A 27,220-nucleotide genomic window follows, 5' to 3' on the forward strand; every position below is an offset into this window, starting at 1 on the left:
ACCAGAGTCCATCACAATACCTACAGCATGACCAGAGGTATACGAGGCCTGGATGGGCACATATATGACTGAGGTTTTCAAAGACTCAAACATAATCTGGATAAGATTTCCTCTTCTGGCTTTGGGGCACATGGGGTTTCTGTAAGCATATCTGGATGCTCTTCAGTTGCAGTACCCAATATTGTGTTTAATGGGTGCTTCAAGGTTAGGCTGCCCCTCTTGCTCTGAGATTTCTCACCAATGTAGCTGTCTTTCTTGTCCATGCCAGCTGTCACACCCTGATGTTGTGGGTGCTCCACTATGCTTGAAAAGACAACATGTGGAGCATCCTGTCCAGCAAAGCCTTGTGATGTACATGTTTTCTGGTAGCCTGGCACTGGCAGATTATCCAGCTTGAAAGGGCCATTTTGTTGGCTGTTTTTTTGTTAGAGCGTGGCTCAGAGGACAAAAAAAGGCATGTGCCCTGCTACTTTCAAGCTGGCCCATAAGACAGTGCCACAACTGCCTGAGACAGTCGCTTAGCAGAAAAGAAGGGATCAGAAATAGTTGATCACACAGCAGAAAAGCCTGACCTGTGACCGACACTCCCTTCCAGTGTGAGGTGTAGCTTCCATTGGTGCAGCTGGTGCAGTGGTACCAGGGTCCATAGGCCTGAGGGTTCCACTGAACACTGATTATTGTGTATTTTATAATTCAGGCATCAGAAAGAGAGGCCATTTCCTTCCTCGCACCAGAACCCATGCACACTGCCTACGGTACTGTCTAGCAGTTGTTCAGTGACTTCTGTTGAACATTTCTTTGATTTTCCTACTTGCTAGTCTGGCTCTGTCTTCATCATGTTTTAGGCTCCTGTTTCTAAGTATACGCTTCTTTCGGGGTGAAAAAGCATCTTCGAAAGTAGCAGGTTTCCATGCAATAAAGTTTTCAAAAGCCATGAAAACATAGCAAATCGGAAATATTGTCATGAAAGGTGATCATCTGCTGGAATAGGCCCTGTATGTACTGGAATAATTTGGTTTTAGAGTTGAGGGCAGGAGTAGAAATGTAATCCTGAAGGTGAAAAATATATTTAGGTGTGGTAAATCCAAAGAACCAGAGATCCTGGGGCCCTGAGTCTCTTCTGTCTAATGAAGGACACAGAGTTTCCCAGAAAAACATAGAGACCGTGGATATTGATGGACGCAGAATGTGCAAACCCTTCCCTCTGTCTCTTATTAATTCTATGTTTTGTTTGCTTGTTTTGTTTTGCCACTGCTTTTGCTGCTACCGCAGAGGAAGTATCTGCCAGGATAGTCCAAGTAGTAACAGCTGAGGCCGTAGCAGTCCTGAAAGGTGAACAGGAAGTGGAAGCCCTGCAGAAAGGTCAGCCTGGATGTCTACCTTTAGGTAAAGCAGCAAGTCTGCAGTGGCGCTGGGTGCTTGCAAACGGGAGGGTGGGGGACAGAAGTTTGGTACTGACGGAATGTGGATGGTGGGCAATAGGAGTTTCAAAAGTGGTGTTAGTGCGGTACGTTGTGTGTGTGCTTTTAGATAAAAGGCTAGCCTAGAAAGACCCAGTCAGCTAGTGACTGTAGTTGACATTAGTGGGAATAAAAATATGTCATTGCAAAGGGTCTGTAAATGGTGAGAATATTATTGTAAGGTGGGGCATGGGTAATGATGATGGTTATGTGTCTATCAAGTAACAGCACAAAATCTCAACCGGTCTTATTTAGTCTTCTTGTTTCCCTACCTGTGCAGGACTTTGAGATCTTGCTTAATGCAATGACACTCTCTATTAGAGATCCTGATGTGTGAGTTGATATTGTTTTCTCTTAGTAGTTTAGTTTGTGTTCCTATGCAATGCCTGCTATTTTGTTGGGTGAATGAATCCACTGTGGGATTCTCCATTATGGTAGCGGGAAGGACGATCGGTGCAGAGGCAGCCTCAGGAGCTGCGTCAGACCATTTGTCTTTAGACTACCATGCACATGACTGCTTGCAGCATGACGAAGTACCAGCACACACATTTCCCTGGGCTGGCCACTCCATTTCCCAGTCTATTATCCATCCTGCATAATGCATACTCTAGTGGAGATGAGTGGGGTATTGGAATCCAGATAGGAGCAGTAGGGTGCATGAGTGATAGGTAAGGAGGTAACGGTGACAGCAGGAATGTCAGTTCCCAAGCGGTTTTTCATGCCCTAAGCCGTGCAGCCATGCTATGTCAAACCTCTCCCGAACCACTTGCCCAGACTCATGAAGAGATCTCAGACAGGGTCAGAGAGCCAGCACTGTGGGCTAAGCACTGTAGGCCTTACACTGTGCCCTCTGGTATGACCAGGATATATCTCATTTTCCCTCCATCTCATATATTCTCCATTTTGTTTCAGGTTTTAGTCAGTCATCTTGCCAGTCTACCTCTGTTGCTGTATGGTCCATAGAAATGGGATTAGCAAGGATGGTGCAGATGGTGTATCAGATGAGAAAATAAAAACAGTTGTGTGGGTCAAGTAAAGTGCTGTGAAGGGCTGCACAAGGAGAAAGTATAACGAAGGATATGGAAAACGTGCAGACCTATGATGTAAGACAAGACTACTGGTCGGGGACTCTTTCCCATAATGGGGTTAAAGGAAGCCGAAACTTGGGTCTGCTCCACTGCTTTCCTACCCATAGCCCCATAAGCCTTAACCAGTGCTGTGGACCAAGCTTTATTTTCCCCAAAATAACTTTATTCCATTAGGAAGCCCTGCTGTAGGCCCTAACACAAACAGTCTGCTCCTCACTACCGCTAAGGTGGGGGAGTGGAGGGTTGGGGAGAAGCTGGATAGCACATATACAAAATGGGGGATGAACGTTTGCAAGTTACTCTAGCAAAGTGGATTTGATAGCCAGAAGGTACCCTTGTATTCCTCTTTAAGCCCCTCACCCATTGTCATCAACCACTCAAATCTGCCTAGGTCTACCCATGCTTGATATCAAAGCATGTAATGGCCCCGGGTAGAGTTCTAGAAGGTTTCTGAGATTCTGAAGAAAAGAAAGTGTTAAGAGTTATGAGTTGAACTTGGCTGACTGAGTCTTGCAGTAGCGGAGCGAGAGAGACCCTTTTTCCAGTGAAATGTAGACCCTCTGTTACTGAAAGTTCTTTGCCGCCCTAGCCATCTATGCCTTCTAAAATTCTCCTTTTAGCTTGTCCCAGTCCGAATTGTGTGGGATATGTAGTAGGAGAAACTCCAAACCCATGCTAAGCTTTGTAATTAGCAACTGCCTGCCCTCTTTTCCTGTCCTTGTGGTCTAGGGTGTCATTAGTCACCTTGTTCTTTTAGTTCTAAACCAACGCATTCTGATTTTATCGATCCATTTTTTCACTTCTCCCAACACTGCCAATAAATGTCCCTTGCCAGGTCTTCTAGGCATTTCCTCCTTTAATGCCTAAAGGGATGCAACTGTCCTATTCGTCTGTTGAGGGCAATTTCTCTTCTAAGCCTTTAGTGTGTATTAGTGACCTTGAAAATGTTGTAACTTGTATTGGTGTTATTTTAAAATTTATCGATAAAACACGAAATAGGTGAAACTATATTGGGTATACACCTGCGTAGTCCATTCGGTCCCGAGTAGTTTATGATCAGGGGCTTAACACAAACAACTGCAGCCCTGCAATACAGGGGGCCCTCAACATCTCGGGTGCCCCATTCAGCTGAAAGCCAATGAATGTCGGCGAGATTTGGAAGACCCGGAGACCCTCATCACATTCTGCTGTGGGTGCCTATTATTTAGAGGGTGCCTATCGTTTCTCATTGTGCCAGTGCTTATACAGTCGCAGTTTTCAACTTAACTCGATTGAGTGGTGCCAGAGGTGTGGCTAGTGAAATCCCATGCAAGTATACGAACGCAGATTCACTTCTGGCTTAATGGACATTCACAAACATGCATGCATTTCCAACACTTTTAAGCACTTCCAAGTTGCCCCTGAATATATGCACATACTGCAGAAAATATGGAAATATGCATCTTGCCGGAGTGTTCAAAGGGGTTGTGTGAAAAGAGTAGCATGGTTAAGGAAGAAGTTAAAGTATGAAAAATGCAAATTTCCCAACAGTAGAAACAGTAGAAAATAACACTGGGCTTCATTATGATGTCGGCCGTTGGACCACCACGAAAAAGCTGTTGGAAAGGGCCTTCATAATCCTGACGGCGGACCCCCTCCATTCAGGATCGCAATTCCGGCCGCAGCCCCGTTGGGATCTCCCATCCAGGTGGAGGCGGCGGTCCGTCCCCCACCAGACAAGGGTCCTACCGCCAGCATTGTAATGTGGCAGTCAGACCGAAGGGCTATCTGTCGGTGGAATGGCCAACGACGGCCTGTCAGAGGCAAATTTCCATACGTTTTCCTTCAGTAGCTTGATGGAGACTTCAGCCTAGATATACAAAGGGTTTGCACAAGGCAGCACGAAACCAAAGTTGCTGCTTTGCCTTGTGTAAGAGGGAAAGAGCTGGAAGCACTATAACTACCAAGATATGGCACTATCCTGCTGTCTCTCCTGTGCTGGAACACAATAAGTCTGCCTAGTGCCAGGCAAACGCCTTTGCACCATAGTATAAAGGTGCGTGCATCATGTCTAGCATTGGTTTTGTACTGGAAGAGGCCCCGTCCAGTACAAAATACTGTGCTTAAACTAGCTTGAAAACATTTCCAACCTCGGATTTGCACTGTCCAGTGCAGCATATATGCAGTGTGAGAAGTCAGGGGAAATAAAAGCATTTTTGCTTTTTATGCCTACTTCATACTGACAGTATTTTTTAGTGCAAAAGCTTGTCTAATGCTGTTAGTAGTTTTGCATCTAAAACCACGGATGGTCGCATGAGAAAAAACTTGTACCATCCATGTAACACCCCCTTGACACAAAGTATAGCTTTCCACCGCTTTGTGTTATTCTGAAGCATCTTTTCACCCGAAAACAAGTTTTGCACTGGAAGGTACAAAAAAAACATTTTGCAGAGGTTTGCATCTATCTGTGACATTACCATAGTGCACAAATATTTGTAAATCTGGGCCATCTTGTGAAATATTTCCAAGCTGCCGAGTTCCCGCACTTGAAATCCGGATCAGACATTCATAATAAGGCCCTAAGACGAGGAGAGATTCTGTGTAATATATTCAGTTATTAATAAGACAATGAATATCATTACCAACATTATCATTAATATGATGACTATTATAGTCATGATTATCTTCACAATTGCTTTGCATTATACCACAGAAGGCAAAACATGTATAAGGGTGAATTGCTGAAAAATTAACAAATGCAAACAAGAACATGCATTGCTGAGCTGAATGTGAATAATTGAGGCGGGTTCTGTTTTTTTCAACACTTGCTACTGTAAATGATCCAGGCACCGTACTGAAGGCTTCCGGATAAAATGCAAATCAGTGATCTGGGTCCGAATGTATATTGTTGTTCAAAATGTGGTATTTTTGAGGCTTCCCTGGACTGTTGGTGTTCTCAGGTCCTTATTTGTTCACACGTATTTCACTTTGTAAAGCAGCTCAGAAGCCTCTGCCGCACACGGTGTGTCATTTAGTTCGTGCAGGGTGAGATATACCACTGTAGTACACGTGCATTGTGCACTATGTATATCTAGTTAAGTATATTACTTACGTGTATACAGCATACAGTTACTGTAATCAAAAGCTGATGTGTCGCCATCTGCCCAGTATGCAGTCATAATGCTCCTTTTATGTATTAAGAGCGAGATATGTCAGTGCAAGTGCAGGGAATGCATACATTGCTTTCTTTTCCCTTAGCAGAGACCTGTATTATTATTTGGGACCGGATTTATCATTTTGCGTGTGGTGCATTGACCTATTGTCCAGTACATATCTTCTTTTTTCTTCCCCTCACCCGTGTGGAGTGTTGTGACACAATGTTCTAGTGCCAGGGTGCAATATAGTAACTTGTTATAAGTACTGGAAGACTATGTTATAGAGTGTCCTCCTGTTTAGGCTTGGCTAAAAATATAGTGATGGCTTAGATTATTTTCTGTTGATGTTAATGTTGACCTAAGCAAATGTTTGTTGAATAAACATAGGTAAATCATAGATGCCTGTGCAATGGTGGGGTTGTTGGCTTCAATGTGTTTGCAGTAGGACCTGTGATAGGGTGGCTTGCTGTCTGCTTGTCTTTGCTTTGTATTCATGGAATGTATTGTTTGTTAGTATTGCCCAGTCTAGTATGTATTGTTTAAGTCTGTGCTTTCTGTGTATCTCCCTATGTCTGGTAGTTCTGTATGGAGGAATCCTTGGTTGTTGAAGGAAGAGGCTGATCTGGGACCTCTGTACCAACAGACATGTCAGTGCGCGGGGAACAAAGAATACTATGATGCCTGGACTGTGCTTCTTCTATGTGAGATGTCACTTCAGATCCGTGCAGGTGCTCACATGTAGTGAGCTAGCAGGCAGCATTACAAAGGAGTGTGGAATTCCCTAACAGGTTTAGTCGAACATTGTGAACCAGTGGGCATCGCCTAAATCCATCTGAAGGTTTTCTAACAGTGTGAGCAAGTTCATTTACAGTGAGAGCTGAATTCATGCAATATGCTGGTGTCTCTGTAGTTGACACTGCATGGCAGAGCTCTGTGACACAAGCTCCACCACTGCGGATTTAGCCTAGGAAATAAGGCACCTGCTGCTGGTGACAATAGTTCAATCTAAGAAAAGATGATGACGGTACAGCACATAATTAGACTGTAGTCGACCGTAGGGCCACAGGAAAAGCAGAATCACAAAATAAGAGATGCAGAAAATGGTGAGGGGTGGGATGGGTTGTTGGGAGGTCATCAGACATAAAGGCCCCTATGGTTTGTCCAACAATTGTATTGCTGGTACACAATTTAATAGGGCATCAACGAGAAGAAAGAGTAGGATCAAGCAAAGAGTTTAACAGGATGAACATTACGCTGCATGACCACTGTAGAAATCCTTAGATGGGAATTATTTGGGGTTTTGAATGCCACTTTTTCGGAAGAATGAGGGCTAGTCAGGCGAGCGCGACTGCAGTGGTCTCAGCCTTCCTTTAAGCAGAGCTGTAAGGCTGTTAATCAGTTTCATTCCACCTTTTATTGTGTCATGTTACCACTACTATGAAATTACGCACATAAAACACACTTTCAAAGACAATAAACCAGAGCAGCTCAAGTGCACAATAAAAAAATCATTGTATTGTTTTTACGTTGTAGCATGTTAGTCAAGGAGATTTCGAATCAATAAAATATAGAAGAATAACCTAGGTATAGACAGCGAAATAATTAACTTTAACATTCAGTATATAATCTCTGGGCAGCCTATTAGTACATTTTTATACTTTCTCCCTGTGTAACTTGCACTAGTATCCAAACCATTCAGTAGGAAAATAAATGCTCATCCATTTGGGTTAAAGAGCACATTTCGAAACCGTAAATTTATTAGTTGGGACTCCTGACCCAAATGAAAAGAAAAAGTATGCAGAGTTATAGATAGCTGGGGTTGAATTTCACCAGTCTTTCCACTGACATCACAGACAATAAGAGCAAATCTCTATTTGTCATAATATTTCCTAGAACACTGAGGTAAAAAAAAACTATAAATGAGAGCGCCTTATCCTAAATTTTAGGTTGTTTATGCGTGTATGTCCCTCAGATGTCACGTAAAGGTGAATTAGCTGCTCACAGCAGATTAGTCTTGAGGAAGTCAATCACAACATGACTTCTCCTCCCTCGCCGCCTCCTATATATTCAAATATATAAGTGATTTGTACTCTGCCATCTTTCACACCATCCTTTGGCCTAGTTCCAAAATAAATGTGTTGTCCCTAGTTACGTTGGGAATCCGTGCTTGCACTCGGAAGAGCAAATAACTGAAAGACTGAATCATGGTTTCAAATAGCTGGTCTAATTTCCAGTGCTAGTGGACCACCCTAATTTTAAAGAGGAAGGTATGGATTCCCTGAACTCAAGCATAGGGCACTTTAACATTATGCATATGCCAAATTTCTATGCCTATGATTACAACATTAAAGAAGGGGACATGCAAGCATCTGTGGGTCCTTCTGTAATACAGAATTAGCCAAGGAAGCAAAAACTATGTGCAAATGCCTGTAGCGTCCCACCTGCCCCAATAAAGCACATTTCCCTTACCCATTAGCCCCCCCCCCGAATCCAATTATTTAGGGGAAAATAATTCTTAGACTGCCACTTTCTCCCACCACTTTCTGAGGCTTCCCTCGCTATCCTCATGCCAAGGCCATGCTCTCCAAAGAGTAATATCTTCTGTACACATTTGAGCATTCCATTACCCCCTATATCTTGGGAAAATGTATGGGCCCACAAATCTTCCAACATTCTGAGGTGTGGTAGTCTGGATCACCTTCTCGGTCTGAAGGCTAACTTTCACTGGGTAGGAGCTTCTTAGCTCTGGGCCCTGGATTGGGAAATGTATTGTCTCTTCGTATTGGGTTGGAGCCCGATGTGCTACTGCTTGGAGAAAACTTTCTTCTTCAATGAATTAATGTTGTCTTGTGTGAAGGCTAGCAATTTCGACACCGCTGTTCTTTCTGAAGCAAGATGGCTGAAAGAGACTATTCACTATATAGTGTGAGCCTAATAAATATCTAACAATAAATACATCTGGTTTAGTTTCTTATGGTAACATTTAGGTAGAAGACTAATCAAGTATGGGAATACATTTGTTTGGGGTTTGGCCAGGTGACTTGAAGCTTTATGAGTTGACCAGATGTTTTGGAAGAAAAAGAGCCTCAAAATTGTGTTGAAATGTTAAGTAGTCAGGGATGGTACAGAGATTGATAGGAACATAATTAAAGAGGTAGAATGAACTGTTCAGTGCTTGCCAAGGTTATTGCATTAACTTTAATGAATGGATTTTCCCAAAAATGCTGAATGCTCGCAGTATCATTCCCAAAGAGCTATTTGCTATACATTTTTCAAATGTTTATGCAATCGCTACATATATGTTTTTGATTTCCTTGTTTTTAAGGCAAGAACTTGTCTTATTACAGTTGGTGTTGGTGTTATTGTGGTTGTGATGGGTGTGAATATGACATACATTGAGTTGCTATTTTAGCATAGCAAGCATTCTTGCAGGAACAGCTGCATATCTTCGTTGATTAAAATGTTACAAAAAAGTTTCCTACATAGAACAATTAGTAGCACAGCAGAGAAAGGATGTAATAATTAAGTTGGACATAAACACAGAAGAATTATATTTACGCAAAGGTGTGGTTGTAATATAAGTTCCCCTCAAATGTTATCAATAAAGTCATTAGGTAAGACTTGATGGCATATATTTATCGTACAAATGTATTCATTAGATGAGCATTATTGACTCTGACATATTGCTCCAAAGGAAAAGCACTTTTTAGGTCGAGCCTAGAGTCAGCATGCAAGTGTTGCTCTGCGAGGCATTCTGTAATCCCTCTGGGCTTTTAAACACGCCCACCAAATTTTCATTGGTTGCTTAGTCTGCCTTTAGAAATTCCATTACTTTTGTTGATGGATACTGTACATTTGTCCTACCTTTTGGCTGTTTTGTTAATGCCCTGGTTACTGCCCCTGCTACTTGGATCCTTTCGTGGTGGCCATATGTGTAGTTTCAGTTCACCTATTTTTTCAAATTTACTTAGCCTTTGTTGCAACTCTAATACACTTTCTCTAATCTCTCCGGAGCAGTCCTGTTTGAGCCGCTCATCGGAGTCCCCCTTGGTTACAGATAAATAATATTAGGCAGACGCACTTCTTTGCGCATGCCCCCCGTTGTTCTTTTGCATCGTGGGCTTTTCTGTGACCCCCGCGCTCCATGATGCTGGGGGTTTCCTTGCAACCCACATCCATATTGCCCTCTGTCGACCCCTGCAGTTCTATGTCCCCTTTGCTTTCCTTACTCAAGAAGAGAGAAGAAATGCATGTACAGAAAGGCGTAGTGCAGCAAAACCTCATTCTTAACCAGTAGTGGTTTGAAACAGCTGTCTTTAATCTGCAGTCGAATTAAGAACCAGTTAGGGTGGTGTCAAGAAAGGAGGGGCATGGCTATTATCAATGCATGAAGCAGTTTGTTTCGGGTGTTTCCCTGCAACAAACAGCGACTAGTACTTGCAGATCAGAACCTTAGACTCAATCCTACTTACTCTGTAAATTAAACCCTCTCTGATACTTCAATACCCATGACCGTCTCACAAACACCTATATATTTTATTTGTAGGATACCTACATACTTACAGAAATGATGAAAATAAATACCATCAAAGAAACGTGTATTCCACCCGGAGTCGCATACACTTCTATGGAGCATTTTAGCCTATAGGAAATGTAAAATTGTTTTTATAGCCAATCACAAGCAAAGGAAAATCTCCACGAGGTCGCAGTGGGTAAACAGCTAACAGAGCTGAGTTAGCCAATCCCACAATACATAGCTCTTCTAATAAATGCAAGATCGCAACACTCCTTCAACTAGATGCAATGTTATTTTTGTTCGATTGGCTGTGCGCTTTCCAGTCTCTGTTTCTTTCTGCTTTATTTAATGGACAAACACCATCTGTTAAAATTGTAATAAAGGACAGGGAACATCTGTTTTGAGCACCATACAGTCAAGTGAAATTGTTGACAGGTGGTCACTGCCCCAACCGAAGCATGGTGTTCCTTAGTTTGTCACATTGTATACAGAGCAGAGGCCCGGACCAGTACTGGCGAGTGCAGGAGGTGCTGAAGCATGCTCCGGTGAGCAAAAAACACATGGAACAGTCCCTTTCTTGACCTTTGATTTTTGGATGATGGACTGCTCGCCCTTCATTTACAGTTTTATATTGATCTCTTTATTATTATGGTAAAGAGGAACTGAAACAATGCAGATTTTTCACCTCTTCAAAGTTGCATATCACTTTAAAAATTGTATTTACCTTTCCAGTGCATTACATGCTACACAATAGGATATAACAATTTACCATAGAGAAGGTGAACTTAATGTGCCTTGCACTTAGAGTTAGCAATAACAAGCATTTGCAATGCAATAGGTCTCGCAAGAGTTTGAGCTATTAGTATTGTAAATGACTACGGGACACATGTATCAAAATTGGAAACTGCGATGAGCTAATTGCGATTTTCTGAGAATCGCAATTAGGTAATCACAATTTCCAATGTATGGATCTCCATGAGTGTCAATACCTGTCCGTAGTAGGTCGCAAACTGACCTACCTCGTTATTATTAATGAGGCAGATCGCAAAATGCGACCCCCTAGGATTCGCAAAAATCACAGGGATGGTGGCCTGCTGAGTTCAGCAGACCACCATGTCAGTGATTGCTTTTAAATAAACAATCTCTTTTTTTTTAACGCAGCCTGTTTTCCTTAATGGAAAACGGGGTGCTTTACAAAAAGTAAGCTAGTACACAGGAGTTTTATATGGGGCAAATAAACCCTAAAGAGTAGCAGTGGGTAGAGGAACAGAGCAGAAAAAGAGGAGATGTAGACACGAATATATAACATGAGCTCCAGGGGCTGGGGGTGCGGCAGAGGCCCCCCAAGAGCTCATGACTGGTGGGGGGCTGCTAGTGCAGATGTCCACCCAGGAGCTCATGACGGGGGGGAGGTGGGGTGTTCTAGGACAGAGATCTCCCAGGAGCTCACTGGGATCATAAAAAGTAAATTTTTCAAAAATAAATAGTACATATTCAAAAAATTCTCACGGTCGGATACAAGTAAAAATACAATATTAAAAAACACAATATTATAAAATCATGATTAGAAAATCATAAAAGTTCAAGACATCAAGCAACTCAAAGCAGTAAATCAAAGATAATGAGTTTTTTCTCAAATTCTTGCACAATACCTGTTATAGATAAACAACAAATCATATTTTTATCTGAGATAAAGTGTCCAGTGCAAAGCCATATCCCCTAACTTTACATACCATAGTATTACAAAAAAGCATCTAATTTCCCAAGGATGCTAAAATCAAATAATAACTCTATGATAATTCCATAACAAGGAAGGAGTTAAAATAGGAATAACACAGACATCCATACACATTGCAATAGTTTTAAGCTAGTAAATGTATGCCTATATGATAACATCCCGTCCCTCCTGTCGCTGGGGGGTTATAATTGTGTTGAAGCACATAAACATAGTTTGGGTGCTCAACATCCCACCAGCGTTTAACCCTTACTCTTTAGAAGCTTGGTATGCCTTAACCATAGTGCCAATCGATACTTGGCCATCTACACGAGTATACTACCTGTGTCGGTTCTTAAGATTAAAAGAGCGTCTAGAAGATACCTCCTAGTTTGCCTATCCCTGCCGAGGGGCGCAACCCACTTAACCTGGAGGTTATGATAGCAAGGACAAAATAATAATATATGGTCCAACAATTCTGTACCCCCATTGCATACAGGGCACTGATCATCAGCCTCACCCTTTTTGTACCATTTAGAGCCAAACGCTTTGATGGATAAGGTGCTGTACCTAGATTCGAGATATAACTTGCATGCTATGGCTGGGACTGTTTGCTCAATGGTCACCTCATATCATGCACATGGATTTACAGCAGTAAAAGCTGATGTGAGTGCTCCTTTGCTCTGTGTCACAATTTCAATGACTACAAGCTCCCAATAATGACCTTTGATCCTATCTTGAGGGATCAAGCTCATTGAGTCTAGGAAGGACCTATAGTTATCAAGCCCCAGTTTCTGTAGAAGTGCCTTTAGGGTTCGTGATCAATCATATGATGTGATGTGTGACAGAAAACCACCACCCAAATTCATTAAAGCTGAGTCTGGTGGCTCAGTAGACTAATGCATCCACTGCAGGGACCTATGTTCAACCTTATGGTCACAGGTTCAAATCCCGGCGGGTCCCCTCGGCCTTTCATCCATTTGAGGTCGATCAAATGAGTACCATTGAGTTGGGTAACAATATACATCTTTTATTTCTGTGCCAAGATGCCCCTTTGCTAGGGCGAACATGCGCTTTACAAATGCACCTGTTATGTTATGTTATGTGATCATGCAAATATACTTATATACATATCCAAATGGCATATTTGACTGGTCAGTCAATTTGAAGCAATATCAGTCATTTAGAATCACTGTTGGACAAATAGTCGGGGTAATATTATGCAGAAAAAACATTTTAGATTTCAGTTTTGTACAGTTCACATGCCCTGGGAATGATTCTCCATCTTGTTGGTTTACTCTGCCCTATTTGTAAATCATCAGAACACTTCGCCTCTGTGATTTGTTCTAAAAGAGTTGCTCCAAGGCCGTAACTGAACTAGTAATAGAAAAGTGGCAGGACTGGATTTAAAAAAGAGACAAATTATTATGTCATTGGTCACCCACTGTGAAAAGATGTGTAGGTGACCAGAGCCCTGATTTAGATTTTGATGGATGGATGGGTTACTCCATCACAAACGTGAGAAATTTCCTGTCCGCCGTGGATGTAATGCACTTGTTATACGGCGGACGAGATATCTATCACGTTCACGATAAGTAATCCATCTATCAAACTCTAAATCAACCCTTTCTTTTTTGTTAGTGCTGGTGCTACATTTTCGTCTATTGATTGTATATTTGTATCTCCTCAACTTTTAAGGATTGCAATATGCTGACTAGGTAAGCAAATCATCGTTTTCCTCTTATTGGTTTGTTCCAATTTTATCAAGAATCTATTTTAACATCTACAGATTCAGGTTTGACCATAATACAACTGAACCCAGGTAGTGAAAGAAATTATCTATATCAAATTATTACACCGTGATATCTTGGTTTTGTGTCTTTGAGATGACAGCCGAGAAAATAGAATCATTGTTTTAATGCTCATGAAATCATATCTAGATTGAGGGCTCTGTTTGGATCATCAATACAAAATTAGTCAACATGAAGGATACAGGATCAAACCTTCTGGTTTGATTGTGTTGTCTGTGATAAGAGACACAAATATTTTTTAAAGTCAAGGACTATCTGAAGGAGACATCAGAGTAAAGTATCTTAACATGAGGAGAAACATCTTATTTTAATGAAGAAAATTTAAAAACAAATTGATTACATTAAAAAGTCCTTATTTTCCTAACTTTAGCTGATTATTGTGAATGTTACAAAAACAAAATGATTATAAGTTGTGTTAAATGAGGAGTGCGAGTGTTACAGACCAAACATAGCAGGATAATGCAAACAACAATACAACAACTAATGACCGTTGCACTTGATACATATTCAATATTTAAGGTGATAAACCAGACATTTCGTTCAGTTTGACATACACTGGTAGTCTTTGTATAAATTTCTCTCTTGGTTCTACTTACGTCTTACTGCAGGGTATAAGCACTGTACTGCTCATATCAATAGAACTTGCTAACAACGTTCTCTAATGCAACACTAAGATGTGGTGACAGAAATGATCTCAAATCAGTGACACCTTGTATCTGGAAAGGTGCTCTCTTAATGAAGGTGATACATTCTTCAGGAATGTTATCCTAGGACAGGGCAAGGGTGCCTGGCATCTAGAACTTTCTACCACACTTATAAACACATGTACAAGGAAGAGAAAGAGAGCAAGACCTTGAACCTTGATGGCGACAAAAGCAACAACATGAACAGCTGGAAGGGCAAGTCATCTCATGTCCCTGATAGACTATAGACTCTGTATGCATTCCTGGAGATGGGTCTCTCCAGGAATGGTATGCTGGCCCCCCCCTATTTCCCCAGAGGACCAGTTAGGGGAAGACCTGACTTCTGTGACCAAGCAGGAGAGGAGCATTATGCGCCAGGCAAAGGAGAAAGTTGGCGCAAGAAGCCAGTGAAATGAGCTTCTCACAGAGTGCGATTTTTGGAGGCCAGGCGGCATGTTGAAAATGCGTATTTGTAGGAGTATTTGGTGTCTACTAGGAGTTCAGTGTATTTTGATTTAAGGGTTCAAGACCCACAACAGGGATTTCAGAATGTCACAAAAGTATTACCACCTACATAATGTACATATTTTAATTTAATGCATAGTATTTAATAGTCTGTGTATACTAAATGTAGTTTTCCTTTTTCAAAACTAAAACACTGACTGGATAATGATTTATTGAGTGTTGTTATTGCATGCCAGCGAATCATGATTACTAGCTCAGACCACCTCCCCGAGAAGGTTTTGGAATGCTCTGCTACGCTACCCTGAGAGATTTAAGTGCTACAGTGCGCTTCTTGGTTCCAAGTAAGTAATTATGGACCTATTACTTGCTCAGGCATCACACCCTGCACAACAAATAACCCAATTCCTTACACTCTATATTTTGTGAATAAGTCAAAGATGGTCATTGTGTTAACAACGGTGTTTAATTTGTAAAATATGAAGTGCAGGTGCTCACAGTTATTATAGAGGCCACACCCACTTCCCCCAGCTCCACCCACTTCCTCCAGTGGCTCCACCCACTTCCTTTATTGGCTTTACCCACATCCACAAGCGACAACAAATCAGAGCCACCTCCTCATTTCTTGAGTTCCGCAAGAAGCTCAAGGTCTGGCTATTCACAAAAGCACTTCTGTCAAAAATAAATTCCCTTGGGCTCATTTTAAGCATAGCTATTCACAAAAGCACCTCAGGCACCTCACACCTGCCAATCCCCTGGGTACCCTCCTGGGTGATTAGTGCACTATACAAATCAATATAACAAAATATAACATGTAGGAAGCCTATGACAACAACTTAAAAGTTAACTCAAATTAGAGAATCTGTGTAAATCTCAAAATGCAGCTTTAAAAAAGGTAATTTGAGGACTTGAGGCAGCTTTGCAAATGAAAGAAAATGTGCCTGTACTGTGCTGTTTAAAATAATGGAAAGGATGAATGAAGGAATACATTAAAGAAGGCAGCAACAAATGCAGGCAGGAAGGGGAGCCCTGGAGGAAATAAGTAATGGATGAAAGAAGTAGGAAATAGGAAAAGAATGTGAAAGGAAGAAATGAAGGGATAGACGGAGAACACACCACGTATGTTTGTAAAGCACATATTCACTAGAGGGGGCCTTGACACCAAATTAAAATGTTGTTATCCAGCTCAATTGCACTAATGGTATCTACAGATGAAAGATTGAGTGCTCACACCAAGATTTCAATGCATGACTCTGAGATAGAAAACAGATTCCTGGAGTGGATATAAACATATGTGCAAGAAGAAAAAAATTAAAAGGGAGAGTGAGGGAGGAGAAGAGGTCCGAAGGCAAAAATAGATACAGTAGACTAAGAATGTGAAGAGAAATGTGGAAAGCAGAGATTGGGATTGCAAGATTGGAGTGGAACGTGATGAGAATGAAAAGTGAAAAGAGGAGATAGGCAAGGGAAGAAGAGTGGACAGCAGGGAGTGTGTAAGAGTAGAGTGGAAAAGAAAGATGGAAAGGTGAGCAAGCATTTAATGAGGGGAGCTGGTGATTAGTAAAAATGTGGATGTAGGGCAGAAAGTAAAGGACGAATGGAGAGAAGGGAAGAAGTGAGGTGTGAAGGGGAGGAAGAAAAGCAGATACTGAGGGAGAGCAAGAAAAGAGTACCCCTCTGCTTTATTAAATATACAGTATTTAATTATGTAAAGTTGAGGGGTTGCAGGAGTGTATCATTCTTGGCCTGTCTCATCAATGCATAGCAGTGTTGTCCAAGACACACAATAGCGATTCTTTGACTGTGTTAAGTTTTATGCCATCGAAAGATGTTTTGTGCCATCAAAATAGGTATTCCTGATAAAACATAATAAAGTGTCAGTTATACCATTGGGATTACGCTTTGGTGGAGAACCACGCTCTCATGCTTCAAACAAATAGTTCTATTACATGAACAGGCTATAAGTCGCGAAATCCCACTGCCACCTATTTTCAAAGAAATTTTGACTTTCAACTCCATTCAGAGAGTCTTCCACACACACTTTTTAACTTATAAAGCACGCAATTCAACTGAGTCTGCCGCCCGTGCTACATTAGGATTGTATTTTATGATCAGTGATAACAAATGGACGCCTGTGACAAAGAACAGAAACCCACTAAGCTATTCACATAAATACAGTTGTGTATTCTGCATGGTACATGTTCTTCATTACCCTTACAGCCAAAACTACAACTAGACAAAACTCTGATCTCTCTACAACAGGGACATGCAGTGGTTTATATGACATGGATCTTTGGAGGTGAAGAGACAATGTGCGGCGATAGATCTAAGGAGGCTTGTGGGGGTCAGGGGAGGTACAGAGTGCCCTACACAGCCTAGCCCCTCTGATAGCATGATTTGAATCAATGCTAATTTTCTCCAGGTCGAAACTGATAAATTCCCCATGTATCCTCTCTCTGGTTGGGGGAATTGAGAAGGCCTCCTGGTTCGAGTGGCCAACACTAAGAAGGGCTTCATGATCTCATGTGCAAACTCTTAAAGTATGGGTGCTCAGGGCCCAGTGCAAGCTTTAATCCTAGCGATGATGGGGAGGGATGGCTGTGAGAGCGAGGGCTGGAGCCAAGGTACACTGTAACAGGAATGAACGGTGCTGGGGCAGGGAGGGGCATTGTGATAAAGAGGTGAAGGGGACTGTAAGTAGAGGGGCACTGAGATGCAGGTGAGAAAGGCACTTTAGAGAGAGAAGCACTGTGATAGCGGGAGAAGGCCACTGTGGACGGAGGGGCACTGTATGAGGTAGCAGTGGGGGAACAGTCACAGTGGCAGCAATGGGAGGCATTCATCAAGGCGTTTGTGGCTGCAACTGTGCCCATTGCAGAAGGGAGAGGATTGGTGTGATACTTTTTGCAAACCTCCCGCCTATTATGTTTTATATAAAATAAAGCTTTCTCTGTATCAGACAAATCTTAGTGAAACCAGATTTCACTCTAATTCTTATTGTAATCCCATCAATAGTGAATAATCCAGGTGCTAATACACTGACTGGCAGGAAGAAAAGTTGTCACTATCGGACCACCCTCAGCTACTTCCCGTATTTTGTTATGCTGCAAAGCCTTGTCTGTGCTACTGAGGCAGGCAGTTTGCTGCAGGTGCCGCTGTGCAGGAATTCATTAATGGTGTCCCATGGCCAAGGAACATAATTCTGTCCCTCTGTTATCTGTAGGATAACAGTTGTGTGTAAAATAATGCACACACGACTCATCTAACCTCGCAGCTTCAGCTGTACTGGAAGGTGTAGACGGCTGGCTGGCGCTGCTGAAATGTGCTTCCAGTTGATCGTGTGTGCAGATTATACACCTGCTTGTCACCCACCCTTGAGACCAGCACTGGCGCGCACCAAAGCTAGCACACTGCTAGCATGAACCAAATCTAAACATTCAGGTGCACCAGCCTCGCTCTGGGGCAGGGGCATTTTAATGGCCTGTGCACAGTGCTGGCTGTGCTTCGGAAAAAAATTCAATAGACCCGGCCCTGAGAATTAGGTGCCGGTGCTCAGCACCTGAAAGCACTGGAACAAATTAAGCACTGGTTAACAAACAAACCAGGTCTCTGTTAAACTGATTATATCTGACAATCATTTCTGATTATGAGAGCAATGGTTACCAGGTAATGTTTGTTTAATTATTTTTTAACTGAGGACCACTTCATGTTTAAATCTGTTTGATGAATACAGTTTGAAATAAGAGATATTATACCATGTTTTGATGGCCATCTCAAAGTAACTCAGGGAACAATACTCAGAAATATGTTTGCAAATTAACTTCGCAGAGGTCAACAATCCCTCAATCACAATCCAAGTCGCTCCGTAGTTTCTTGTGTGAATGAAAGGTAAAGTGGGCCAGCAATCAAAGACCAACCACAATTGAAGAAACTATTCCAACTACATCTCCACCACTCATTTCCCAGGAAGCCCCCCGCTTTCCCCATGAGAGCACAATAGGCACTCCATGCAACAGAAACACGCCTCCAGTAGGCACTTCATTTAAAAACTGAAAGACCTTACAAGAAGTCCCCTGCCTGCATGAAGACATACTCCCGTCCCGTACCTCCACCATGAGCCTAATTCAGACCCCCACTGACACATGCATTCTTACATGATCGTTTCCTTCCTCATGGTCATTAGATCTCTCTTCCCGGCCAGGATATCGGGATTGAGGTCAGAGAAAAATAGCATGAAAGTTACTTTCTATTAGATCTACCAAAGTCACTACCAGCAAAAGTGTCACCCATAGGTTTTACCACTCTTCTGTCTATTCAAAGACAGTATGTAGGCTTTCCTAACCACCGTGCATCCTTAGCCATCTTTAGACCCTGGAAGTTATAAATCACCTTTCCCATAAGAACATTTGGGGCCCCACACGGCATTTTTGCAGGGGGACCCAGTTGAAAAATGTAAGCGTCCCTCCTCAAGCTGTCCAACAGTTCCAATTTAATATCCTATTTCACAATTGTGTCAGCGGCCAGTGTTTGAAGCTTCAGAAAAGGGGGTGGTGATGGACTGAGTATCTGAATTAAACAGAACACTCATACCCAGTCAACAGATCAGGGCTTGATCCATCACCGTTTTTTAGCTCACTGCACCATCCCAGCTCAGAACCTGGCTACATGCAAATTAGTTTGTCCCTGGCCCAGTGCATCATGGGAACAGGGCAGACCAAACTACCAAGCCAATTCTTATACTGGGAAGGAAACAAGCTTCCGGGGACCGGTTTCTGGCATTACAGCCGTCTTCGGCCCGGCTTGCTTGAATCCTGATGGTGCAATGAGCAAGGAACTCACATCTGAGTATACCCTTCCACGCTTATGGTGGACAAAACGATTCAGAAAAGGGGGTGGTGATGGACAGAGTATCTGAATTAAACAGAACACTCATACCCAGTCAACAGATCAGGGCTTGATCCATCACCGTTTTTTAGCTCACTGCACCATCCCAGCTCAGAACCTGGCTACATGCAAATTAGTCTGTTCCTGGCCCAGTGCATCATGGGAACAGGGCAGACCAAACTACCAAGCGAATTCTTATACTGGGAAGGAAACAAGCTTCCGGGGACCGGTTTCTGGCATTACAGCCGTCTTCGGCCCGGCTTGCTTGAATCCTGATGGTGCAATGAGCAAGGGACTCACATCTGAGCATACCCTTCCACGCTTATGGTGGACAAAATGATTCAGAAAAGGGGGTGGTGATGGACAGAGTATCTGAATTAAACAGAACACTCATACCCAGTCAACAGATCAGGGCTTGATTCATCACCGTTTTTTAGCTCACTGCACCATCCCAGCTCAGAACCTGGCTACATGCAAATTAGTCTGTCCCTGGCCCAGTGCATCATGGGAACAGGGCAGACCAAACTACCAAGCCAATTCTTATACTGGGAAGGAAACAAGCTTCCGGGGACCGGTTTCTGGCATTTCAGCCGTCTTCGGCCCGGCTTGCTTGAATCCTGATGGTGCAATGAGCAAGGGACTCACATCTGAGTATACCCTTCCACGCTTATGGTGGACAAAACAATTCAGAAAAAAGTGGTGGTGATGGACAGAGTTCCTGAAATAAACAGAACACTCATACCCAGTCAACAGATCAGGGCTTGATCCATCACCGTTTTTTAGCTCACTGCACCATCCCAGCTCAGAACCTGGCTACATGCAAATTAGTCTGTCCCTGGCCCAGTGCATCATGGGAACAGGGCAGACCAAACTACCAAGCCAATTCTTATACTAGGAAGGAAACAAGCTTCCGGGGACCGGTTTCTGGCATTACAGCCGTCTGCGGCCCGGCTTGCTTGAATCCTGATGGTGCAATGAGCAAGGGACTCACATCTGAGTATACCCTTCCACGCTTATGGTGGACAAAACGATTCAGAAAAGGAGGTGGTGATGGACAGAGTATCTGAATTAAACAGAACACTCATACCCAGTCAACAGATCAGGGCTTGATCCATCACCGTTTTTTAGCTCACTGCACCATCCCAGCTCAGAACCTGGCTACATGCAAATTAGTCTGTCCCTGGCCCAGTGCATCATGGGAACAGGGCAGACCAAACTACCAAGCCAATTCTTATACTGGGAAGGAAACAAGCTTCCGGGGACCGGTTTCTGGCATTACAGCCGTCTTCGGCCCGGCTTGCTTGAATCCTGATGGTGCAATGAGCAAGGGACTCACATCTGAGTATACCCTTCCACGCTTATGGTGGACAAAACGATTCAGAAAAGGGGGTGGTGATGGACAGAGTATCTGAATTAAACAGAACACTCATACCCAGTCAACAGATCAGGGCTTGATCCATCGCCGTTTTTTAGCTCATTGCACCATCCCAGCTCAGAACCTGGCTACATGCAAATTAGTCTGTCCCTGGCCCAGTGCATCATGGGAACAGGGCAGACCAAACTACCAAGCCAATTCTTATACTGGGAAGGAAAAAAGCTTCCAGGGACCGGTTTCTGGCATTACAGCCGTCTTCGGCCCGGCTTGCTTGAATCCTGATGGTGCAATGAGCAAGGGACTCACATCTGAGTATACCCTTCCACGCTTATGGTGGACAAAACAATTCAGAAAAAAGTGGTGGTGATGGACAGAGTTCCTGAAATAAACAGAACACTCATACCCAGTCAACAGATCAGGGCTTGATCCATCACCGTTTTTTAGCTCACTGCACCATCCCAGCTCAGAACCTGGCTACATGCAAATTAGTCTGTCCCTGGCCCAGTGCATCATGGGAACAGGGCAGACCAAACTACCAAGCCAATTCTTATACTAGGAAGGAAACAAGCTTCCGGGGACCGGTTTCTGGCATTACAGCCGTCTGCGGCCCGGCTTGCTTGAATCCTGATGGTGCAATGAGCAAGGGACTCACATCTGAGTATACCCTTCCACGCTTATGGTGGACAAAATGATTCAGAAAAGGAGGTGGTGATGGACAGAGTATCTGAATTAAACAGAACACTCATACCCAGTCAACAGATCAGGGCTTGATCCATCACCGTTTTTTAGCTCACTGCACCATCCCAGCTCAGAACCTGGCTACATGCAAATTAGTCTGTCCCTGGCCCAGTGCATCATGGGAACAGGGCAGACCAAACTACCAAGCCAATTCTTATACTGGGAAGGAAACAAGCTTCCGGGGACCGGTTTCTGGCATTACAGCCGTCTTCGGCCCGGCTTGCTTGAATCCTGATGGTGCAATGAGCAAGGGACTCACATCTGAGTATACCCTTCCACGCTTATGGTGGACAAAACAATTCAGAAAAAAGTGGTGGTGATGGACAGAGTTCCTGAAATAAACAGAACACTCATACCCAGTCAACAGATCAGGGCTTGATCCATCACCATTTTTTAGCTCACTGCACCATCCCAGCTCAGAACCTGGCTACATGCAAATTAGTCTGTCCCTGGCCCAGTGCATCATGGGAACAGGGCAGACCAAACTACCAAGCCAATTCTTATACTAGGAAGGAAACAAGCTTCCGGGGACCGGTTTCTGGCATTACAGCCGTCTGCGGCCCGGCTTGCTTGAATCCTGATGGTGCAATGAGCAAGGGACTCACATCTGAGTATACCCTTCCACGCTTATGGTGGACAAAACGATTCAGAAAAGGAGGTGGTGATGGACAGAGTATCTGAATTAAACAGAACACTCATACCCAGTCAACAGATCAGGGCTTGATCCATCACCGTTTTTTAGCTCACTGCACCATCCCAGCTCAGAACCTGGCTACATGCAAATTAGTCTGTCCCTGGCCCAGTGCATCATGGGAACAGGGCAGACCAAACTACCAAGCCAATTCTTATACTGGGAAGGAAAAAAGCTTCCAGGGACCGGTTTCTGGCATTACAGCCGTCTTCGGCCCGGCTTGCTTGAATCCTGATGGTGCAATGAGCAAGGGACTCACATCTGAGTATACCCTTCCACGCTTATGGTGGACAAAACGATTCAGAAAAAGGGGTGGTGATGGACAGAGTATCTGAATTAAACAGAACACTCATACCCAGTCAACAGATCAGGGCTTGATCCATCACCGTTTTTTAGCTCACTGCACCATCCCAGCTCAGAACCTGGCTACATGCAAATTAGTCTGTCCCTGGCCCAGTGCATCATGGGAACAGGGCAGACCAAACTACCAAGCCAATTCTTATACTGGGAAGGAAACAAGCTTCCGGGGACCGGTTTCTGGCATTACAGCCGTCTTCGGCCCGGCTTGCTTGAATCCTGATGGTGCAATGAGCAAGGGACTCACATCTGAGTATACCCTTCCACGCTTATGGTGGACAAAACAATTCAGAAAAAAGTGGTGGTGATGGACAGAGTTCCTGAAATAAACAGAACACTCATACCCAGTCAACAGATCAGGGCTTGATCCATCACCGTTTTTTAGCTCACTGCACCATCCCAGCTCAGAACCTGGCTACATGCAAATTAGTCTGTCCCTGGCCCAGTGCATCATGGGAACAGGGCAGACCAAACTACCAAGCCAATTCTTATACTAGGAAGGAAACAAGCTTCCGGGGACCGGTTTCTGGCATTACAGCCGTCTGCGGCCCGGCTTGCTTGAATCCTGATGGTGCAATGAGCAAGGGACTCACATCTGAGTATACCCTTCCACGCTTATGGTGGACAAAATGATTCAGAAAAGGAGGTGGTGATGGACAGAGTATCTGAATTAAACAGAACACTCATACCCAGTCAACAGATCAGGGCTTGATCCATCACCGTTTTTTAGCTCACTGCACCATCCCAGCTCAGAACCTGGCTACATGCAAATTAGTCTGTCCCTGGCCCAGTGCATCATGGGAACAGGGCAGACCAAACTACCAAGCCAATTCTTATACTGGGAAGGAAACAAGCTTCCGGGGACCGGTTTCTGGCATTACAGCCGTCTTCGGCCCGGCTTGCTTGAATCCTGATGGTGCAATGAGCAAGGGACTCACATCTGAGTATACCCTTCCACGCTTATGGTGGACAAAACGATTCAGAAAAAGGGGTGGTGATGGACAGAGTATCTGAATTAAACAGAACACTCATACCCAGTCAACAGATCAGGGCTTGATCCATCACCATTTTTTAGCTCACTGCACCATCCCAGCTCAGAACCTGGCTACATGCAAATTAGTCTGTCCCTGGCCCAGGGCATCATGGGAACAGGGCAGACCAAACTACCAAGCCAATTCTTATACTGGGAAGGAAACAAGCTTCCGGGGACCGGTTTCTGGCATTACAGCCGTCTTCGGCCCGGCTTGCTTGAATCCTGATGGTGCAATGAGCAAGGGACTCACATCTGAGTATACCCTTCCACGCTTATGGTGGACAAAACGATTCAGAAAAGGGGGTGGTGATGGACAGAGTATCTGAATTAAACAGAACACTCATACCCAGTCAACAGATCAGGGCTTGATCTATCCCCGTTTCTTAGCTCACTGCACCATCCCAGCTCAGAACCTGGCTACATGCAAATTAGTCTGTCCCTGGCCCAGTGCATCATGGGAACAGGGCAGACCAAACTACCAAGCCAATTCTTATACTGGGAAGGAAACAAGCTTCCGGGGACCGGTTTTTGGCATTACAGCCGTCTTCGGCCCGGCTTGCTTGAATCCTGATGGTGCAATGAAGCTTGTCAGCTCTTTCATCTCTGAGTTGGTCTCAATTTCCAGGATTTCTACTGCCTGCTGTATGCCCACAATTTTCTCAATCAGCTGGTCCAATCAACACCTGGCTATTTAGGCTTTCAGAGTTTTCCTCCACCTTCCTCAATAAACTTTGAAAATACTGGACACCTTTCATGTCAGAGTGAGGGGCGGATATTGAGCAGTGCTCACAATTTGTAATGTCACTCTGGTCAGGAAGGATCAGTTTCTGCTCTTTTATGTCCTACTTAGATGATGAGGCACACATTTTGAGAAAAGTCACCCTTCTCCACTTTGAGCCTTGCAGACATGGCAGTAGCACACTCAGCAATCCACAGGACGAAAACTTCATACCATTCAGCAGATTCACTGGCTCAGAGGTGAAGGTTTTCTAGGCATCTTTCCACGTGGCCACAAGTGGGGTGGAGGGCTCACTGCCTCTTAGGGGAGGGTTTTCTGTCTCAGTCCTTCAGCTGTGTGCCATCAGGGTGTTTTCGGGTCCCCATGGCCATGTTAGTTTCACCACACTTCTTCTCATTGTTGCTTCTGCTCCAGCCTTGGTTCACACACATGAGTTCTAGCACTCCTCAGTCTGACCCTTGCCTCTCATGTGTGAGGTCAGGGCCAGACATGTATGCCACTGTCTGCTCCTGATATGCCCACCCGTAGACCAAGGCCAAGGAGGAGCAGACTGGCCTACAACAGCGCATCTATCAAAATTGCAAAGTTGTAGCCCCTAATGGGTTTGTCATTATGTCAATATCAAACACAAACCTCTGCAGCTGTACAGGGTCAGGTGAAGGACACACACCTAAAGAACCATTGCCCGATCAGGATCACCAAGAATTTGTTCCCACCTGGCTGGTTCCACCTCCACATGGGAATCATTATTAGAAAGGAGATGAGCTCTGATAGTGACTAAGAGTGTGACTAAAACGTATTTAGAGTTGTGGATCTACTGCTTTGCCTAAATTAGGGAAGTTGGGTTCGATTTTGTTGATTTCATGCACATGAGGTCCCAGGGGGAAGCCCTTCGTAGCAGCTTTGGAATGCATGTCTATATGATTGGCCAATGTGTTGAAGCTGATCTTGTGGGAAGCTGCTAAGGGTACTGGCCACAAGTCAGTTGCTGAGTCTGCAACATATTAAAAGAGGGTTAAACCATAAATGAAAAGCACTGACATTGTTGGACCATGTTTCTATGATGTTTTAGTTGGTATATATGCATAATGTTGCCTTTTGCCCCGTGGAAGTGCTATTCAGTTACTTAGGTTCTCCACATTGAAATGGATCATTCCCCCTTGGTGTATATATTTTTATATGCATTCAATGGATGTTGAAGCTGTCTGCAACATACAGTTAGAGGACTCCTTGGCTCTCAAAAGTATTTAAAATACAAAGTTTTAACAGTGATTTTCTGTCATTTTTGGTTGTTTTGGAGGGAGGGTGAAAAAACAAAAAGATTCTTGGGCCTGTATTAGAACATTGAATGTTGGGAGCTCCATTGCAGATAATGGAGTGCTCCCTGCTTCTACGGGCCGGTAAAGGCCCGCAGAGCAACATTCCAATGTTCTACAAAGGCTTCTCGAAGCTCGAGGGGATTTATATCCCCTCGAGCTTCGAGAACTCTTTGTTTAATTTGTTAGAACATTCTGCCCTCTAGTGGCAGAATGTTCTAATAGCCTTATAGCCCTTCGTAGCAGGGCTGTACCGGCAATTAAAGTCCCGCTGTCTCGTTAAAGTCCCTCGCCTTCGGCTCGGGCCTTTAATAACCGGTATAGCCCGCTACGGTGGGCTATAAGGCTATATTATAAAGAGTTTTTTAGTGGCCATTATGTGTTCGTTTAGATAGTTTAGAGAGGGTGGCATATTAGAAGTTGATGGGCGGGTGGTGTTAGGAGGGGGATTGTGACAGTAGATGTATGGATAGGTCAGAGACAGATCTCAACTTTAAAATACTCTGCCGAGTTATTAATCTGATTTGGTAGTCTGATTCAATATTTCTAGATAGGCTATAAAAAAAACTGTGCCAGATGCGTGTGTTCTTTTCGCTCTTATATTATTGTGTTTGTTTTTTAACAATTTTGGTAAGGGTTGAAGAAAGGCAGGCATTGGTCCAGATAAAAAAAAGCAATGAAATGTGTCTCATTATATGACTGCTGTAAAGTAAAAAAAAGCAGCTGCTGAATAAAGGCTCTCAGTTCTAAATATTTACAGAATGTAGTGTCCTGCATTTATATTGTAAGGGGTTTTACCACCCCTGCTCAGCCACTGCTTGTGCTCTGACTCATTGGAATGTTGGAGTCTGATGATGCCTCTGAATGTTGGGACTGAGAGAGGTGAACTGACAGTTGTCATGGGCTGAGCAGCTGACAGGCAGCTCCTGTTGGGGCTCTGACTTACAACTTAACTACTTTATGTCCTGAACCTTCCTACTTGTTATCTTTATGAATAAAACATCCTGAATTACAACCTACCTGCGTGGACCTTCATGACTACACAGCAATTGAGCACAAGCCTATCCCGGCTGCGTACTTTAAAGTGCCAATAATTAACTGCACTTCCAAGGATGTATGGTGACCTTGTAAGTGTTTTCAAACTCTAATATTCAGCGCAAGTTTTTTCCATAGCTTCTCTCAGTGTGGGCACCCACACATGATAGGAGTGTCTCTGCAT

At 43.6% G+C, this 27,220-nt stretch overlaps 1 protein-coding gene across 17 annotated transcripts in view; it reads left to right on the forward strand.

Annotated features, from left to right (window-relative positions):
* MAP2 (microtubule associated protein 2) overlaps positions 1–27,220 on the forward strand; it is a 1,129,470-nt gene that overhangs the window by 842,265 nt on the left and 259,985 nt on the right. For 15 of the 17 annotated variants that reach the window (XM_086955531.1, XM_086955530.1, XM_086955537.1 and 12 more), the window contains one exon: positions 1,273–1,386. The exons of the other annotated variants lie outside the window; for them this stretch is intronic. In XM_086955531.1, the coding sequence (XP_086811657.1) occupies positions 1,273–1,386 (114 nt within the window). The remainder of the gene's footprint in view (positions 1–1,272; positions 1,387–27,220) is intronic. 17 annotated transcript variants of the gene reach the window in all.

The sequence above is a fragment of the Lissotriton vulgaris genome, chromosome 2_1, assembly GCF_964263255.1.
Source record: "Lissotriton vulgaris chromosome 2_1, aLisVul1.2, whole genome shotgun sequence".
Lineage (NCBI taxonomy): Eukaryota > Metazoa > Chordata > Amphibia > Caudata > Salamandridae > Lissotriton > Lissotriton vulgaris.